We start from the raw sequence: 17,361 nt of genomic DNA on the forward strand, positions 1-17,361 counted from the left end.
TGATGCGCACTTGAGGCGCAGTTTTTCGGTTTTGGCTCATTTGCATACCGAAATTCAGCGATGAATATTTCACAGCACGTGCTCTTTTCTGGTTTTCAAAAGATAGAATGACTTTCAATGAGGATTGTCTCCCATTCTACTATCTCGCTTTTGCCCAAAATTCTCTAACTAAAGACTTAATTAATGGATTTTAGGTAATTAGTTTCTTGCAGCTACATACTCTCTTCCATAGGATGTCCGCCTGGCCGTATAACTCAACTGGAAAAACGGACATCTGTGCTGCTCTCATAGCCTTTTTTTAAAATAAAAATTCTGTAAATGATAAAAGTGAACACCCTGTATAAGTTACAGGGCACAAACTCTAAGTGTCAATCAAAATTTCTGTCATGTACTCCATTTACTTTAGCTGTACCACAGCATAAAATTAGATCAATAAAAATTAATGAATTGTTAGATAAAAATTAACGGGTTAATTAATCAAAATATTAGACTTACTTCACCTACACCATAAATTTAATTCAATAAAAATTAATGAATTTATCAATAAAAAATTAGCTAATTAATCCGTTAGTCAAAATATTAACATCTCTTTGCTATCTGAAGCACTCACAACATCAAAAGCAAACAAACAGGAACACTCCTACAGCACCTACCTTCCTAGCAATTCGATGTGGTAACGCAGGCCTTGCATCGTCCAAACCTCTGGTGTCTGCTACCGTTGCTCTCCTTTCGCTTGCTGATGTAAACGGCAAATTACCAAACAGATTATTTATTACTGGCATGCGTTTAATTAAACTAGCTCTCTTGCATCATGATTAGAGCCTGAAGTTTTAGGGTTTTACCCGATTCTTCCCCGAATTTGCACCCCGAATGGAAGGTTGCCTCTTTAGGGTGAAACCCGATTTTTACCTGGCAAATTGCCCTCACTTGGATGTCTGTAGGAATGCACTAACTTACCAGTTTGGCAGCAAATGCAGTTACATCACCATTTGTACCAAACCACTACAGTTACTTTGAGTAACTGAGCCCGATTTCCCCCCGAATTTAGCCTACTGGAAGTTTTTTCACCCGAATTTGCATGAATTTAGTGCACACGTTTATATACCCGATTTTTACCCCCTGAATTTAGAAAAAAATATTTCCCGAAAACTTCAGGCTCTAATCATGATCCTTTGGCTACAACTCCATAAAAACCCCCCTTCTGCTGGGGCACTAACCTCTAGGAGGCAAGGGTGGTGCCTTTTCATTTCCGTTTTGATTGCTCCACGACCCGAGCGGTACATGATTTTCATCCGTAGCGGAGGACTCGCTCAGGTGATGCGGTCTTCTTGTCGGCATCTTTGGGCTGCAGGTGTTACTCCGAACCACCGTGGCGACGGGAGTTGTGGCTATATGTGACACGGCTACAGGTGCTGGAGATGGGTAGGCATAGGAGGCATACATGGAGCAGCCTGAGCCATCGGAGTGGTCTCGACAATGTGTCTGGAAACGATGACTCATGTGGCACTGATGTTCTCCGCTGCTCGTCTGTTTAAGGATGCGGGTTATATTACAGTTTCGAAACTTTAAAGCCTCGTGTTTTAGGGCTTAGCCCCATAAAATCAATATTTATCCCCTGATTTGCATCATAGTCACCATAAAAACTTAAAGCCTGGTTTTGCTCCCCACATCATAAAAACAAAAACAAAAAAAGAAGGAAACCCAAAAACATGGGCGCTTAATTTTACTGCATCTACAAAATTCAGTTAGCAAGCTTCCTTCTAAGAGGCAAGAGAGTGGTAATGCACAAGCGGACACAGCACCGCGCATTTTCAACCCTGTCGAATTTACCCGTGTCGAGTGTTTCTACCACAATCGTAAAAAAGGCTGTATAAGAATTAAGGGCACCAGGAAAGTTCTGAATATGAACTGCAGATAAAGTGGTACCGGTTCTGCTTTCCCTGTCCTCCCTCATTTTGAAATACTGTACCCTCTGCTCTGTTTACTACTCACAGTTGCAAGAAAAAAACATGTCAATACCCTTTGATCAGATGTTAAATTTACTGAGCGTGGGCGCGTCGGCAATGGAGGAGGCGATGCTGCAGCTGGATGTGTGAAGGGAAGCGCCCTGGCACAGTGTAACGGTGGACGATCGCCAGGGCTTGGTCCATTTTGTTGATCATCCTGTTCAAAATATAAATCCTGTCACAAAAGGGTTATGTGACACATACTGTATGATTTACAATATAGAAAATGCCCATCTCGAGCTTAGAACACCTGACAAATCTGAATTTTCGACTGAACTTCGGAATTTCAAGCTTAAACTGAATTTTTGAAGTGACACATTCACAATGCTCAATAGATACTTTATTTTGTAGCTTGCTGTGGAAGAAAAAAACGAAAAAAAGAAAAATCACCAGATCGTGTACCTATCACAGTCTTACCTTTGGGCGGCTGTAGATGCCTTCATCGTCTGAGCATTCGGGGAGGAGGTGGCCGTAGAGGCTCGAACCAGATGAAGATGACCTGTTACTGCATGGCTCCGACGGGGGCTTTTTTTCTCCAGGCACAGGTGGCAATGGGGTACTGGGAAATGAGAGTTTTTCCCTGCCTTATCATCTGTCTTGTGCAACGGGCTGCTTCAATGTTGCATCAACTTTGCAGTGAAGCATTGAGGCTCGAAGTTTCTAACCACCATAATATGATTCTCAAATGCAAAAACATGGGTGACACAACATAGGGGTTGAAACCCGCAAATTCGACTAGATCTTCTATTTCGGAGCATGTGCACGACTTACAAGAATCCAGCCTATCAAAGGGTATGTATCCTTATGGGCACTTATTTTATTTGTGTTTCTTTGTCACAGACACGTCAGTGGGACAGATACCACCATTCGATGAGTACCCAGGTTTTAGATCCCCACGCTAAAAATGAGAAGAAGCTCCCCGATTAGTGATTACTCAATCTCATGCTCTCACTGAGTTTTAGCACTGAGTACGTTATCTGGATGCAGTTTTTTGTTGACCTCGGAGCATACTGCACAGTAATATCATCCAGTCACAGTTGCTCTTTCCTCCACGTCCACCTCCATTTACCTCAGACCAACTCATTGTCCCAAGGTGGGTGAGCAGGGAGAAAGGGGGGTCAACTTCCAACTTGATTAGTAAGCAAACATTTTACCACAGAGCTATGAATGCACTGCTTGTGCATGGTATGCAAGTAGGTGAATACATTTTTGGGAGCAATATTTCGAATGGTTTAAAAAGACGCTGACAACATCAGACAGCTTCGCATTATCTCGACAAAATACTGCGAGCACGACACGGAAGGAAATTGGAAACGCACTGCAAGCGCTCACCGTCTAAGCTGGGTAGAACTACCCACAGACCAGCAATAGAGACAAATTTTGTCATATGCAGTAGATTTATGTTAGAAAGACTTTAATTGAACCTCTGTATGCAATAAGGGGATACGTCGATTTATCCCCTTTTTGCTATTTTTGCTGCAATGACATCTACATGCCAGTATGTACGTGCCAAAGAAAATTTGGGACCGTATTGCAATTTATTGGCCCGCCACAGGAAAGTAAGAAAAGTGAAATGCACGCGTGTCAATGGGACGGACAATCAGATTAGGCCCCTTTTCTTGGTTTGGGTTTTTTTTTCTTATCCCCTTATTGCATACAGAGGTTCAATTACGGGTGCCCGTGTCAGAACTCACTTTATGATTGAGGGTCGACGAAGGTCAGAAGCGCTTGAAACATCAGACGCGATGCGGGGAGCCATGTTTGGAGATGCAGCTTCCCTGATTGACTGCTTCATGAGCACAAAGCGATCCACTAGACGGCGCTGCAGGGGGAGAACATCCTGTGGGGCCAATCGCCCGTGGATGGAAAGTCCACCTTCCAGAATGTGCACCTGAGGTAAGGGGAACATTGTGTGTTTATGCCTCGTTGGTTCTCACGAACTTCGCAGTGAACTATACGTTTACCTTGTTCAGAATCAGTCCCTGGAGCCTCGCAATGTTGGAGGCATGCTCAGGGTGTTCCTGAGCGTAGCGGCTCGTGAAGAAGGCTTCCTGGTACTTTGCAATGCCACCGTTGACCGCCGCTTCGATGACCCCCGTCAGCCTCATGCTGAGGGGGCTGATTGGTCGCTTCGGGTCCGAGGTGTACTGAGCAATAAGACGGCACAGTTCTTTATTCATGGCTTCGATACTCTCACAGGCGTGTACTATGGGTGGAATCTCTTCCACTCTTTGGTGGGTCACTTCTAGCCAACGTAAAATGCTGGGTAGGCAACCGTCTGTGTAGAGGACTGTGCGCTCTATCCACAGGCTCTGGAACAAATATCAATCAATCAATCAACCAATCCATGAATGAATGAATGAATGAATGAATCAATATTATTATTTGAATCCCCCTCATCCTACCAATCATTCATTACCCCCACCTTAAACTCGTTATCCTTGTCGACGGGTTCCTTGTGGATGGGCCGGTCGAACTGGAAAATGCTGACGTCGTTTACGAGGTAGTAGTTCAAAATCTTGTCTGGAATGTTCTGGCCTTCAAATTCTGGTCTCGACTCTGGAATGGGCTTTGCACTGCAGATTTGTATATCTGCGAGAACGAAAAAGAACGTATCCTTGTAGTGCTGCTTGTGCTGAGTATACTACAGTGGCTGCGGTAATGCATTAACATTACATTGTCCATCAGAATTGAGGATGCTCTCGTCCGGGGGCACGTTCTTCATGAGAATTTGTGCTTGTGGGAACTGTGTCTGCATACGCTGGGTGAAGGCTATTATCTTCTCATATTCTAGGCCTCTGTACACAAACACTTTATTCTGCATTATAAAAAGAAATTAGGGGTAAAATATTTGCACCTCACAAATTAACAAAAAGAAAGAATAGCAGGGAGTGCAGCTTACCCTGAGAAAAAGGGGAAAACCAATGCCATAGAATCCCACACGGAAATATTCGGGCTCTGGTCTCAGTTGATTAAGGATGTTGTCAAAGAACTGGGCCTGGGTTTTCTGCATGTCACATGGTTCATGCATTAAAATTCAGTTTGAATTCATTTAATTGAAAAATCCTTCACTCGCAGTGAAAGAACAATGATATAGTCTATGATGATGCAATTTGGCAGGAGATAAATGTTTTTAGGTAGATAGACAGCGTTAGAATCCTTATAGAAACAATTTAAACAGTGAAAAAATGGCTAGGAAGCAAGCGAACTGGTGAAGATGATGTGCGTTCCCTAGTCTCGGGGTTTTACATTATGCAATTTAAACAGGTTGTCTGACATGACGTATGCGAGACAAGTAAAAATTGGAAAAGAATGACATTCCAGATTTTTGGTATTTTTCATGAAATTTGAGGCATCCAATTTAATTGTAGAGGTGTCAGTACTTTAACATATACAAGAAGATTTTCTATAGCCCAGAAAAGCTTGAATCTGATTATGCTAATTAACACATTTATTATGCGATATTAATAGGAGACCAACACCTAAAATTTGACAATTACCGTTACGTCAACACGCCCAAGAGGTACGGTGTTGTGCAAGGCTATAATCAGCAACTTACCAGTATAGAGCTGAGCTTCTCGTAGTTGAACACTTTCTTTTCGTAGAGCTCCGCTAGTTCCTTACACAGCGGAATGCCTTTCTCCCAACACTGAAGGGTCAACAACAGCAATCAGTTAGGTCCTGCCCTCCCATTATTTTTAACTGGCACAACAGATGGTAGTTCAATATTGCATGCTTTTTGCATCTTTATATTTTTAAACCTATAAACTTTCAGTCATTGGCCGTTACAAAATCTTCCAGTTCCAGAAAAGTGTTGGTAAGGGCTTTTTACTTTTTCATCTCTTTACATCAGTGGTGGCAGCCTCAGCTCATGTGCACACTGTGCATGTAAATAGAGCCTTAAGTCTTAGGGTTCAACCAGATTCTTCCCGAAATTTGCACCCCAAATTGAAGGTTGCCTCTTTAGGGTGAAACCCGAATTTTACCCGGCAAATTGCCCTCACTGGAGCGTCACTTCTTTTGGCAGCAGACGCAGTTGCATCACTGTTTGTAACAAACCAGTACAGTTCGTTAGAGCAACTGAGCCCAATTTCTCCCCGAATTTAGCATACTGGAAGTTTTTTTCAACCGAATTTGCACAAATTTAGAGCGCATGTTTATTTACCCAATTTTTAACCCCCCAAGTTTATAAAAAAATATTTCCCGAAAAACTTCAGGCTCTACATGTAAATAAACAGAGAGACTGTGTCGTCCGAGTTCACATGCAGGTAGCACATTTGCAGACTCAATTGTGCTTGGTCAGATAGGGCCAGGTGTGTACCAGTTTGTACCGGATTCAGTGCTATGCATGCTCACAGAAGATATACACCAAAACTGTTAAAGCACTTAAGCATACAGTAAAACTAGAGCCTGAAGTTTTATGGTTTGACCCGATTCTTCCCCGAACTTGCACCCCGAATTGAAGGTTGCCTCTTTAGGGCGAAACTCGATTTTTACCCGGCAAATTGCCCTGACTGAGATTTCTGTAGGAATGCACACTAACTTGTTTGGCAACAAATGCAGTTTCGTCACCATTTGTACCGAACCAGTTTAGCTAGTTTGAGTAACTGAGCCCGATTTCTCCCCGGGTTTAGTGTACTCGACGTTTTTCCACCCGAATTTGCGTGAATTCAGAGCCCACGTTTATTTACCCAATTTTTACTCCCAGAAATTAGAAAAAAAATATTTCCCGAAAACTTCGGGCTCTAAGTAAAACCCACCTTGCCCTTGTCAAAGTAATCTATGATGCGCGAATAAAGTGCCTCTCTACGCTGCCACTCCGGCTGCTCTCGGTAATGCTCGTCTGCTCGTAGCATGTTGTCAGACCAAGACAGCAGGTCAGAGTGCAGCTTGAGCGTGAACGCCGCTTCCGTGTAGTTCTCCGCTGGAAGGTGCAGGTCGCAGAGCTTGTAGATGTAACGAATGTACATCTCGTTTCGATTGATCTCGTTCCGGTAGAAGCTCTACAGGAGCAACAACACAGCATGGCAATTGAACTGGCACTGGCGGAGCAAAGCAGAAGTAAGGTTGAGATACTTACGAGGAGGTTGACGGTGCAGCTCATTCGCTTGTCACGATTTTCGACACCTTCGAGTACGTTCCTAGAGGGCATATAAAACGTTAATTTCGTTGCTGCTTAACTACTGCTCTGTTTTGCCCGTTTAACGCAACTTTAACGGGGGCGACGTGTTGCTGGGGGGGACGGCGCGTCCTGGGACGACTTGACGGGGGGAAACTGTGCCGACACAGCTTGTACGAGGAATGTTCATTATGTGTGCTTTCCGTAATTGTTAAGAAATCCAGCAACTTTGTACTTTTGAACAAATATTAATGGAAGGCCACGTTCAGGAATGCGAACATGATATTGCCAACATCATCTTATAGAGCCTGAAGTTTTAGGGTTTTACCCGATACTTCCCCGAGTTTGCACCCCGATTTGAAGGTTGCCTCTATAGGGTGAAACACGATTTTTACCCGGCAAATTGCCCTCACTGGGATGTCTGTACGAATGCACTAACTTACCTGTTTGGCAGAAAAATGCAGTTACATCACCATTTGTACCAAACCGCTATAATTAGTTTGAATAACTGAGCCCGATTTCTCCCCAAATTTAGCGTACTTGAAGTTTTTTTCACTCGAATTTGCATGAATTTAGTGCACATGTTTATTTACCCGATTTTACCCCCCGAACGTAGGAAAAAATATTTCCCAAAAACTTAAGGCTCTAATTCATCTACAGGCTATCAAGGCTGACACTACTAGAACAACCTGAAACAGAAGAGAGAAAAGGGGTGCTGATAACTAAACAGAACAAGAAGATACAGCGAGTTCTGCACACTCATTGTGACTATGCATTTGAGCACGTGCCCATCATAAAGGGGCAATGTGTAAGTTGTATCCCACAGATGCGATCAAACGTAAGACTCCCAAATCAGTACCAATAACAAAAATACTGAACCCAAGAATGCTGGGAGCCTACGCATTAGTAATGATGCTTACCTGTAATCCAGAAGTCGTTCCAGAAGTCGAGTAATGGAGTTTATAAATGCAATTCCATTTTCTTTCCAGACTGGGTCGTTAGACTTGACTCTATCGAGAAGGCTGTCGAAATAGGTACAGGTGAAATGAAATGAAATTGTACCGAAATATCTCCGCTAAAGCCTTAGAAAAGGTACAAGTGCATAGTGCAAGAAAAACAACACCTTTCCCAGCCACCACCTACAATACGTAACAAAGTGGTGAAGAACCAGGTGACTTACACTTCTTGCAAGTGCTCCCTGGATGCAGCAGACGGACAGAAGCAGTGTGAAGGAAACATGTTAGTAAAGCATCAAATTAGCGGAAAGCAGTCAATCAGGGGGTTAATCAGAGGAAGGACACCGATTTTGATAAGAAATGTCTCATTGTAGTTGGAAATCGTACAGAAATTTTTCAAGAGCACAAAGGAAAAATTAGTACGTTAGCCTCGAAATCACAGCCAAGCTTTGAAGTTACGCTGTAAAAAAAAAAAAAAAAAAGCCCAGCAAGGGAAACGGAAAGCAGTACCCAAATGCAGCTTTATTACACATGCAGAGGATGACAGAAGCAGTGTGCACAATAAGACAACAGAAAAATAGGAGGGAGGTGTCGTACACGGTCAGCGCAATCACACTGCCATGTTGTGCACATGCCAAAGGTAGCGTATGTCTGTACGTAAGATAGACAATGCTCACATGGTGTTGAACAGCTGTCTGTACTCATCATCACCTTTGTTTTCACTCACAAGGATGTCCAACTTGTAAATTAATTCTGATTCCACCTAAGAAGGAAAAAAAAAAAGGGCAGTAAACTGTTAAAACGATTGCTGCAACTCTGAAGCAAAAACAATCCGAATGGGCCCAACAGGCTCGAAGAATGTGCCTTTGAAAAGATTTTGAAGGCTCTACATCCACAAGCCGAGGCAGTGTACAAAAATAATGTGGATTATATGGAATGGGGAGGGACACGAGCTGACAGCACATGGAATGGAACATGGAGTGAACAGCGACAGTAGAACATGAACCTGTGAAATGCGGTAAGGTTGGGCAGCTGCCACTGCAAACCCCGTCTGAGTAGATTGTTAAAGCAGCAGGAAGCTACAAAATTATTTTGAAAAGCTCAAGAAATATGCGTACTTTCTCCAGCAACCGACTTCACAGCAGACAACCTCATATCACAGGACGATGCGGTACCGAACATTACCGTATCGTTCTCATACACGTTTTCCGGATGTGATAGTCACTTTAAGCAATGATAAGATGCCCGTTAATTTTAGAGAGAGCAATTCAGATGCTGTAATTGCATAATTAGTAATGCAGCTGTTCCCTATTGCCGTTCCCTTCTTTCTTTTGTTTCTTTCTTTGTTCCTTTCTCTGTTTCTTTTTTCGTTTCTTTGTTTCTGTTTCTGTCTGTGTGTGTGTGTGTGTGAAAGAGTGTCAATTATGCAAGTAAGTACAGTAGCTACAAGCAAAAAAGGTTGCGCCTTGAAGACACAAAAGGGGGTAAACATTCAGGATCAGCAACAGGGTCCAACTTTACATCACCTGCTTGAAATTGTTGTGGAATCTCTGCTCTGTGTCCATCATGTCAAAGAATATCGGCAGCGTTGCCTTCCGTAGCTCTGTTTCGGGAACGAGCGTCACCTCCAAGAAGGGACCGACCATTTCGGGCAGAAAGTGCACTTTGCTGTCACCTAGCATTAAAACGAACAGAGCATTAAACACATAAATGATATTTGTGGGTCAGTAGGATATATAGTTGCATCATTGAAGAAGGAGTCAAGCGAGTAAGTAACCACACACCAGTAAGAGTAAGAACACCACAGATCACTAAAAAGGTCCAAACATGGACGAATTTTTCTGTCTTTTTTTTTTTTTTTCCAAAATGGTGTGTAGGTTGCCCACCAGAGGGCATGGAAAAGCATGCATGCATGCATGAGGTAACCTAACAACTTGAAGCTGCAGTAATGGTAGTGCATTCTTATGCTCCAAGTAATGCCACTGTTGTCCTATTGCTCCAAATTTACATATCATGAATGGCTTTCCGGTTTAGTGACCACCACACTTTGCCTTGTGAAATGCGTAATGACTTGTGGACATGGGGACATGGGACATGTCCCAGAACCCAGACCCAGAACGGACCATGCTTGGAAAAACAAGTCATTACGAGAACACCACCTGTAATATGCTGAAGAACAAGACCAATGTTCTTACCAAGTTTGTTCCACATTGCCAGAATTTGGAAACCCATCAGGACTCTCATATCTCCATATCTGAGAGAAAAGGAAAGGAAAAAATAAGAGGAATAAGAAACTGCAGGATAAAAGGAAGGCGAAGTTACACATGTGCACATGATTTAGCAGTTCCCATGGGGTGAAATCAGGTCATACTGCATTACTGGATATTTAAGTATTCAACTTGCTTAAAGGAATTACCGATTTTCATCATAAAACTTACTCCTTGTAAACCTGCATCAATAAAAGCAATGCTATAAGAATACTGCATTCAACAAAATGTGGTTATGACCTTACTTTTCCAGAATCCTTAGTCTTTTGGCCTCAGAAAAATTTTCCAACTGCAGCGATGGTTGAGTCAGGAATGCCACGGCAAGGGTGAAATAATTGCTCCACAACTGAAAGCAATGAACTGGCTCAGTGCAAAACATTCCACATGTTGCAATACTTGGTACCAGGAGCAAGCAGCAATCCAGATTTATCATTTTGCTCATACCTCTTTATCGCAACCATGGCTGTCCAGAAAGTCTAATGTGAGAATCTGGGAGAACTCTTGCAAGGCACACAGAGCAATGCTGCAAAAGAAGGGGGGTGCCTATAAATACAAGTAGTAGCAATAGCAGTGGAAAAATTAGCTCGAGTGGTATCCAGAGCACCCCACCCATGCTTCAACCTCAAAGCCTCAACCTCAAAGTTTTCAAAGCCGGTTAAACCCATTTTTACTCCCCCTATATGCACTAACGTTGCTTAGCATAACCCATGAGAAAAAAAGAAAAGATGTATCCAGAGTGTAAGTTCAGCCACGGACACCTGCCAACACTAAGTACTTTGCAATGAGGACTGCTGTTCGGCATCTTGTGTTCACCTGAAGCGCGACAAGTAGAGTTGTGCGAATCCGAACATTTTAAGTCGAATCGAATATCGAATCGAACGGAGGAAAAAATTCCAAATACCGAATCAAATATCGAATATTCGTGCAAAATTTACAATATGTGACTTTCACACTAAAAGTTTCCATTTTGTAGCCCGTGGCTTTAGTGTAATTTTTCTGACATTAACTGTCACAAGCGAGACACGCAATTCTTCCGCTAAAAGCCCCTACTCTATAATTTTACATGAGAGTGCTTCCTGCTTTTCAGGTGAGCCTACACTTACTGGAGTGCCGGAGTGGTTATCTTCATTTCAAAATTTTATGTCAGGCAGTAGCACGTTATACGGATGAGGTTGTAATTGTTTCCAGGCAACCACAGGCCATTTGTGAAACAAACGAATCGGCATCCTGCCTCAGCTTTGCCATGAACACCCTTTAGTGTCTTTGCACTCGCCCTAGGAAGTTGCACTACTGAAATTTTAGACGTAACGGACATCTTTAAGACACCCTTCTTGTTCGTGAGATGTAGTCATTATTCGAGAGTCCTAACTTTTTAAAGGCAACCTTATAGACATCAAATCAAAGTCCCTCATCGGCACCGCTAAACTGCATGTGGGAGGGGCGCCACCCCTTCCACAGACGATGTCTACAAAATTAATTTTGGATAAATAACTTTATCTTAAACTAAACACTGTCCCGCCTGTGTTGGTCCTGCAGCAAGGGCAATTTCGTAAAGGAGGCTTCACCTCATGCACGGAAGCATCAGGTGAAGCCCACTTTCGGGTTGTGTCGTTCATATTCGTGGAATAGTCGAATATTCCAAAAATCAAATATTGGATCTTCGATTCGCGAATCGAATAGTTCGAGCGTTTGATATTCGATTCGAATTCGAGAACTCGAATATTCGCATACCCTTAGCAACAAGCGAATTTTTCTTGATGTCGACATTGCCTTTTGCCTACTCCTCTTACGTGCATCGCATTTTTCTTATTTTCCCTGAAAATCTGCCGTTTCACGTGCCATCACCCAAGTTTCACCCTATTTTACAGCTTCCGAAATACAATCCGATTTTTGTGTCCCCCCAATTTCCAAAAGGCATCAATCCCAAAAAACACAAGGACGTAAACATACACCGTTGCCAACCCTAGATATGCCACTGGGCAATAGTTTTGCCTACAACAGTGAAAACTGCTAACTCTAGCAGCGTAACCTAAACTTTCGTTATAACGGTCTTTTCGTTATAAAGGCATTCATCGTAAGGGATTTTGGCTGTAACTGCTGATCAACATTGTTCAGAAGCCGAAATGGAGAAGCGTGAATAGGGCAACTCACTGATTTGCTACCATGCGCATGATCATCCAGTCCCGAGGGAATGCGTAATGCTGCACGAGGTAGTGCAGCACAGCAAATACGTGGAGCAAAAACTCCCTGAGACTAAATCGTCTGCCACAGTTGTTATGAAAGTGGTCCCACAGCACGAGGTAGTGACGCTCCTCCATAAGTCGCAGAAGTGCAATTAGGCACGCCACCAGAGGGCCCTATAAGTGCATTTGATATGGCAATGAAAACGGGTTACGACAAAAGAGGTAATCTTACATGTAACAACACGCTATTACTGTTAGTGAGAGCAGATGACAGCACATCTACCCCAAAGAAGTTAATGCACTGACCACGGATTGTGACAACTATCAATTTTGACAAACACGACAGTGATGGTGATGTCTAGAGCCCCTAAATTCTGCAAAATTTCGTGGAATCAGCCATGTCTCGCGGAATCTGCTGTTTCCCTCAGAATCGTGAATTTTTTGCGGAATAACTATTCGGTATCTTGCAAAATTATGTGAGGATTTCGATCAACCTGCAACATTTTCGCAGGTTAAACCCAATCAATCGCGACTGCAATACCTGATGCCACTGACAATGTTGACACTAAAACAGGTAAATGTGCCGTGATGAAAGGAAAATCAGTTCAGTCTAGTTTTCTTGCGCACTGAAACGTTGCGAAAAGCTGGAAAAGCACTCGGGATGAGTTGGTGCACGATCTTCGGAGAGTGTTGCCACTTTCTCTTCCCTTTTTGTTCTTGTTTTCTCTTGCCTGTGGAATCCCGCGAATTTCTAAAACCCCACTTCGCGGAGAAGTAAATTTTCCACCTCGGAAAGCTAGGGGCTTTAGACTGATGTTTCACATACTGTAGCACCATCTACTACCTGGTATTGAACGCCACATCCAAGAATTAAATAATTCTTGGGGGTGGCTGATATAAACGAGAAAATATTGGCTACTGCACCGAACTTTGCTCAAAATGAACAGAAAAGTAACGTGAATGGTGAAAAAAAAAAAAAACGTGGTGTAAGCTCCAGACTGCTGATAACTCACCGAAAAGCTTGAATCCTTTGAAGAATTTTTCACAGTCAACACAAGTGTCTCGAGCAGCCCTAGAACGAGGACTTCCACTTCGTGATAAATGTGAGTTGAAATCGAGCTGTGATTGTCCTCCTGCGTCGGAGTGCTTTCAGCATGGTAGAGAGAGATCAGTATGTCACTCAGGATAGCAGCACATAGTCGGTGCTCTTGTCCATGCGACAAACAGTCATGCAGGTGCCCCACAAAGACTCCCAGTAGGTCCAGGCGAGTACCTAAATGGAGCCACGGAAATGCATTAAAGTCGGGCACGTACACATAAAAGTCGTCAGTATTTCACCCTGTGGCGCGTGCAAGGGGAGTCGGAGCAAAACCAAATCACGTACCGTATTTAACCCTAAAAAGTCAGGCCCTATTTATAGCCTTTATCGTCGTCCCACATGTTCATTTACCAGATATTTAACCCCCCGAATTTAGAAAAAAATATTTCCTGAAAACACCAGGCTCTAATTATGAGTAGAGCCTGAAGTTTTCGGGAAATATTTTTTTCTAAATTCGGGGGGTAAAAATCGGGTAAATAAATGTGTGCACTAAATTCATGCAAATTTGGGTGAAAAAACTCCCCGTATGCTAAATTCGGGGATAAATCAGGCTCAGTTATTCAAACTAACTGTAGCGGTTTGGTACAAACAGTGATGTAACTGCATTTGCTGCCAAAAAAGCAAGTTAATGCATTCCTACAGACATCCCAGTGAGGGGAATTTGCCGGGTAAAAATCGGGTTTCACCCAAAAGAGTGAACTTTCAATTCGGGGTGCAATTTCGGGGAAGAACCGGGTAAAACCATAAAACTTCAGGCTCTAATTATGAGCACTTACTGCGATCTTTGAACACCGCACTTTTGACGGTGTTATGTATGCACAGAAGCCTGGCCTGAGTGAGTGAAGCCGAAGCTTCGGCGGGGAGCGAACTGAGCGTGAGCTTAACTATGCGACCAACTTCTTCCACTGGGAGCACCTTGAGTAGTTGCTCGTATATCTGGCTGAAGCTGTACACTAGTGTAACCTAGAGCAAAAATTGTTTTTCCCATTACACAAGATTAAGCTTATCAAATCAACATAACGTGTCAAAAGCGTGCTAATGTGCTCACTTGTATACGCTGGATGGATGCGTCGTTTGTAATGTGCAACATCTTGTGAAATGAACTAAACAATTCGTTGAGGTCAGCCTTGAAATCCTCTTCATTTTGATCTCCAGTTGCCCTGAAAAGTAGTTCCAGCTATGACAATCCAAACAACAATGTTATGGCAAACATTGTTTGTACTTGCTAGGGGTGTGTCCAGTTGAGGGGGGGGAGCACATATGCTTTGACCCCTCCTTGTAGAGAAAAAAAAATAAAAAAATTCCATTTTTTTTACCTACAAAGAGAACTGAATAGCCTTCTGACACATTTTGTACATATTTTTTTACTAGAGTCAGTCGTGGTCACGATAAAACAAGTTGTACCATGGCTATTTGAGACCTAAACTTCTTCACTAGAGTCACAAATTTACAAAAACATTTTTTCCATCTTTCTCCTCACACAACATGCAATGAGAATTCATAACACTCTGCGTTTGTAAGCAGTATTTTGTGCATCCGGCTTGCAGGGATGGCCTAACACTTCATGGTCTCCATAAAAAATTGCAATGGCACTTCTAAAGTTCACTTCCGGTCTGTGCAGTGCTAGTTTCTATTGACAGTCGTCACTCATCTTTGTGCAACACTGTACCTGGCAAAAAGTAATCTTGACTGCACAATGAACTTGAAGATGTATTCGAGCGAAGAAAAGCAATTCTTGATGGCATTCTGCTCTTCCGCATCTTGAATGAGGTCGGAACAGTGGCGGACACAACTGAGTAGGCCCCTTGAAAGAGAGAGAGAATAGCAAAACAATATTGAAAACACGGGCCTTTTTCCTTATTCATAGCTAGGGTCTGACTTTTTAGGGTTATGCCCGATTATGCCCGATATTTACATTCAGATTCAAATCCGGAAAAACAGGGTTTAACCCGGTATTTCCCCGAGAACAGCTGGACCAGGGGAACCCGAAGTCATCACAACTAACACACAACTTTGGAAACTGTGTTTTAAATGCATAAATATGTTCATACAAACTGTCAAAACAGAGACCCCGCTGCCTCTTAGATGCATAGACTAAATATTGACACTCTGTATCTACTCGTGTGTCATGTGCATTATGCCGAGTAAACCAAAGATTTACGCCTGATCCAACCCGATTCAACTGGAATTAGGTTGAATCAGTTTCATTTCAACCCGATTACACTAGAATTATTGGGAGCAAAATATAACCAGATATTTACCCCCTCGATTTTGCAGGAAAATATAACCCGAAAAAGTCAGGCCCTATTCATAGCGTGGTAAAGTGAAACAATGGCTGCAGTCAAACTCTCAGAGTGACTGCAGAGACTGCAGTCAAACTCTCTGCAGTCACCTGCTATATATACATACTTTCATCGTCATCAGCATGAATGGATCATTCCAAAATGTAGAACATCGTATGGTGAACAACAGATACAACATGCTCTGCCTACATTGTTAAATAACATTTCCATTAACTGACTAGGAGCCACAAGGAAATGTGTTGGTGAATATTTTACAAGTTAAGAAGTGCGTTGAATAAGTGTATCGTTTTGTTTACGTTTTTCTGTAAGGTGCACTGTCCTAATACCTCACTTTTCTGTAAAAAATAAATAAAATACAATGTGATGCTGCTGTACGGGGACAGTGACCTCGTCAAGTCACATTGTGACTTTTTGTCGCTGTCCCCGGTCAACTTTTTGACCAAATAAATTATTATTATTATTATTAAGAAAACTTGGAGTGGCACTCACTTGTAGACGAGGGCCGCAGCAAAGTGACCTGTGACGTACGCGTCCATGACAGGCTTGAAATGCTCAAACTTTGTGCTGTCCAGAAGGCTAAATATATGAATCTGTGCAAAGAGACAACCAACTTCTGAACCGACCAGCAACAGAGTGGTACACATGTTTATAACCACCAGAGTATTTTTAACAACTTCAAGCTAGTCCTGATCACTGCATCTGTCCATGTGGGCACTCCTTGTTGCATGAAAGTTTTAATTGGTTGGTACTGTTTACTCTTTTCTCTAGTAATACGAGTATGTCGTGTTTCTGAATACTAACCAAAGCTTTGAAAACCAGCCCTGAATACAACGTCGAATTCCCATCGCCGGTGGAGAACATGGAAAATAGGGCATCAAGGATGTCCTGCAGGAACTGCATCGAGACATGAACCACAATAATCAATATACAATACTTACTTTACATATCAAGGGCTCAGGCCTACAAAGCTATAAGACATGACAGGACAAAACAAGAAAGGCACAAGCAGATTTACAATGTTCGAACACCGAATGGGCAACCACACCAGAGAAAAAAAAAAAAAAAAATTGGAGCCTACTGGAGTCAAGTATACACTGCATGGGGCACACCGCTGGATTACTTGGGTATTGCAAGGGGGATCCTAGCACTTGAAGACACTGTTGCGGCAGTAAAGCATTCTGGCGGTGCTGTGCAACAGACAACGTGAGTGATGATGAGCGGAAACCAACGGGACGCGTACACCTGAGACGGTGTTGCATTGGGGTGTATACTTCTAAAAGGTTAAGATTTCGTACGCAGGAAAAGTACGGAAACAGCCACCTTAACAATTTCCTCTCCATTGAGCTTCATGACTTTGTTTAGGGTATCGTGAATCTTGTCAGGATTCTCTTTCCACTTCAGTAAGCAAAGTAGATCACCTGCATGAAA

At 42.7% G+C, this 17,361-nt stretch overlaps 1 protein-coding gene across 3 annotated transcripts in view; it reads right to left on the bottom strand.

Moving 5' to 3' along the window:
- The window catches only part of LOC135401313 (dedicator of cytokinesis protein 3-like), a 33,077-nt gene that overhangs the window by 3,980 nt on the left and 11,736 nt on the right, over positions 1-17,361 (bottom strand). For 2 of the 3 annotated variants that reach the window (XM_064633641.1, XM_064633643.1), the window contains 27 exons: positions 17,254-17,351; positions 16,735-16,827; positions 16,423-16,523; positions 15,300-15,434; positions 14,679-14,790; positions 14,407-14,593; positions 13,545-13,804; positions 12,500-12,705; positions 10,793-10,871; positions 10,594-10,694; positions 10,277-10,335; positions 9,608-9,756; positions 8,759-8,844; positions 8,306-8,323; positions 8,046-8,147; positions 7,087-7,147; positions 6,767-7,009; positions 5,566-5,655; positions 4,909-5,013; positions 4,683-4,824; positions 4,432-4,598; positions 3,971-4,318; positions 3,701-3,897; positions 2,424-2,565; positions 2,020-2,163; positions 1,218-1,527; positions 654-736 (listed from right to left, as the gene is read on the bottom strand). In XM_064633641.1, the coding sequence (XP_064489711.1) occupies positions 654-736; positions 1,218-1,527; positions 2,020-2,163; positions 2,424-2,565; positions 3,701-3,897; positions 3,971-4,318; positions 4,432-4,598; positions 4,683-4,824; positions 4,909-5,013; positions 5,566-5,655; positions 6,767-7,009; positions 7,087-7,147; positions 8,046-8,147; positions 8,306-8,323; positions 8,759-8,844; positions 9,608-9,756; positions 10,277-10,335; positions 10,594-10,694; positions 10,793-10,871; positions 12,500-12,705; positions 13,545-13,804; positions 14,407-14,593; positions 14,679-14,790; positions 15,300-15,434; positions 16,423-16,523; positions 16,735-16,827; positions 17,254-17,351 (3,818 nt within the window). The remainder of the gene's footprint in view (positions 1-653; positions 737-1,217; positions 1,528-2,019; positions 2,164-2,423; positions 2,566-3,700; positions 3,898-3,970; positions 4,319-4,431; positions 4,599-4,682; positions 4,825-4,908; positions 5,014-5,565; positions 5,656-6,766; positions 7,010-7,086; positions 7,148-8,045; positions 8,148-8,305; positions 8,324-8,758; positions 8,845-9,607; positions 9,757-10,276; positions 10,336-10,593; positions 10,695-10,792; positions 10,872-12,499; positions 12,706-13,544; positions 13,805-14,406; positions 14,594-14,678; positions 14,791-15,299; positions 15,435-16,422; positions 16,524-16,734; positions 16,828-17,253; positions 17,352-17,361) is intronic. The other variant, XM_064633642.1, reaches the window with a different exon arrangement.

Source organism: Ornithodoros turicata, chromosome 7, assembly GCF_037126465.1.
Source record: "Ornithodoros turicata isolate Travis chromosome 7, ASM3712646v1, whole genome shotgun sequence".
NCBI lineage: Eukaryota > Metazoa > Arthropoda > Arachnida > Ixodida > Argasidae > Ornithodoros > Ornithodoros turicata.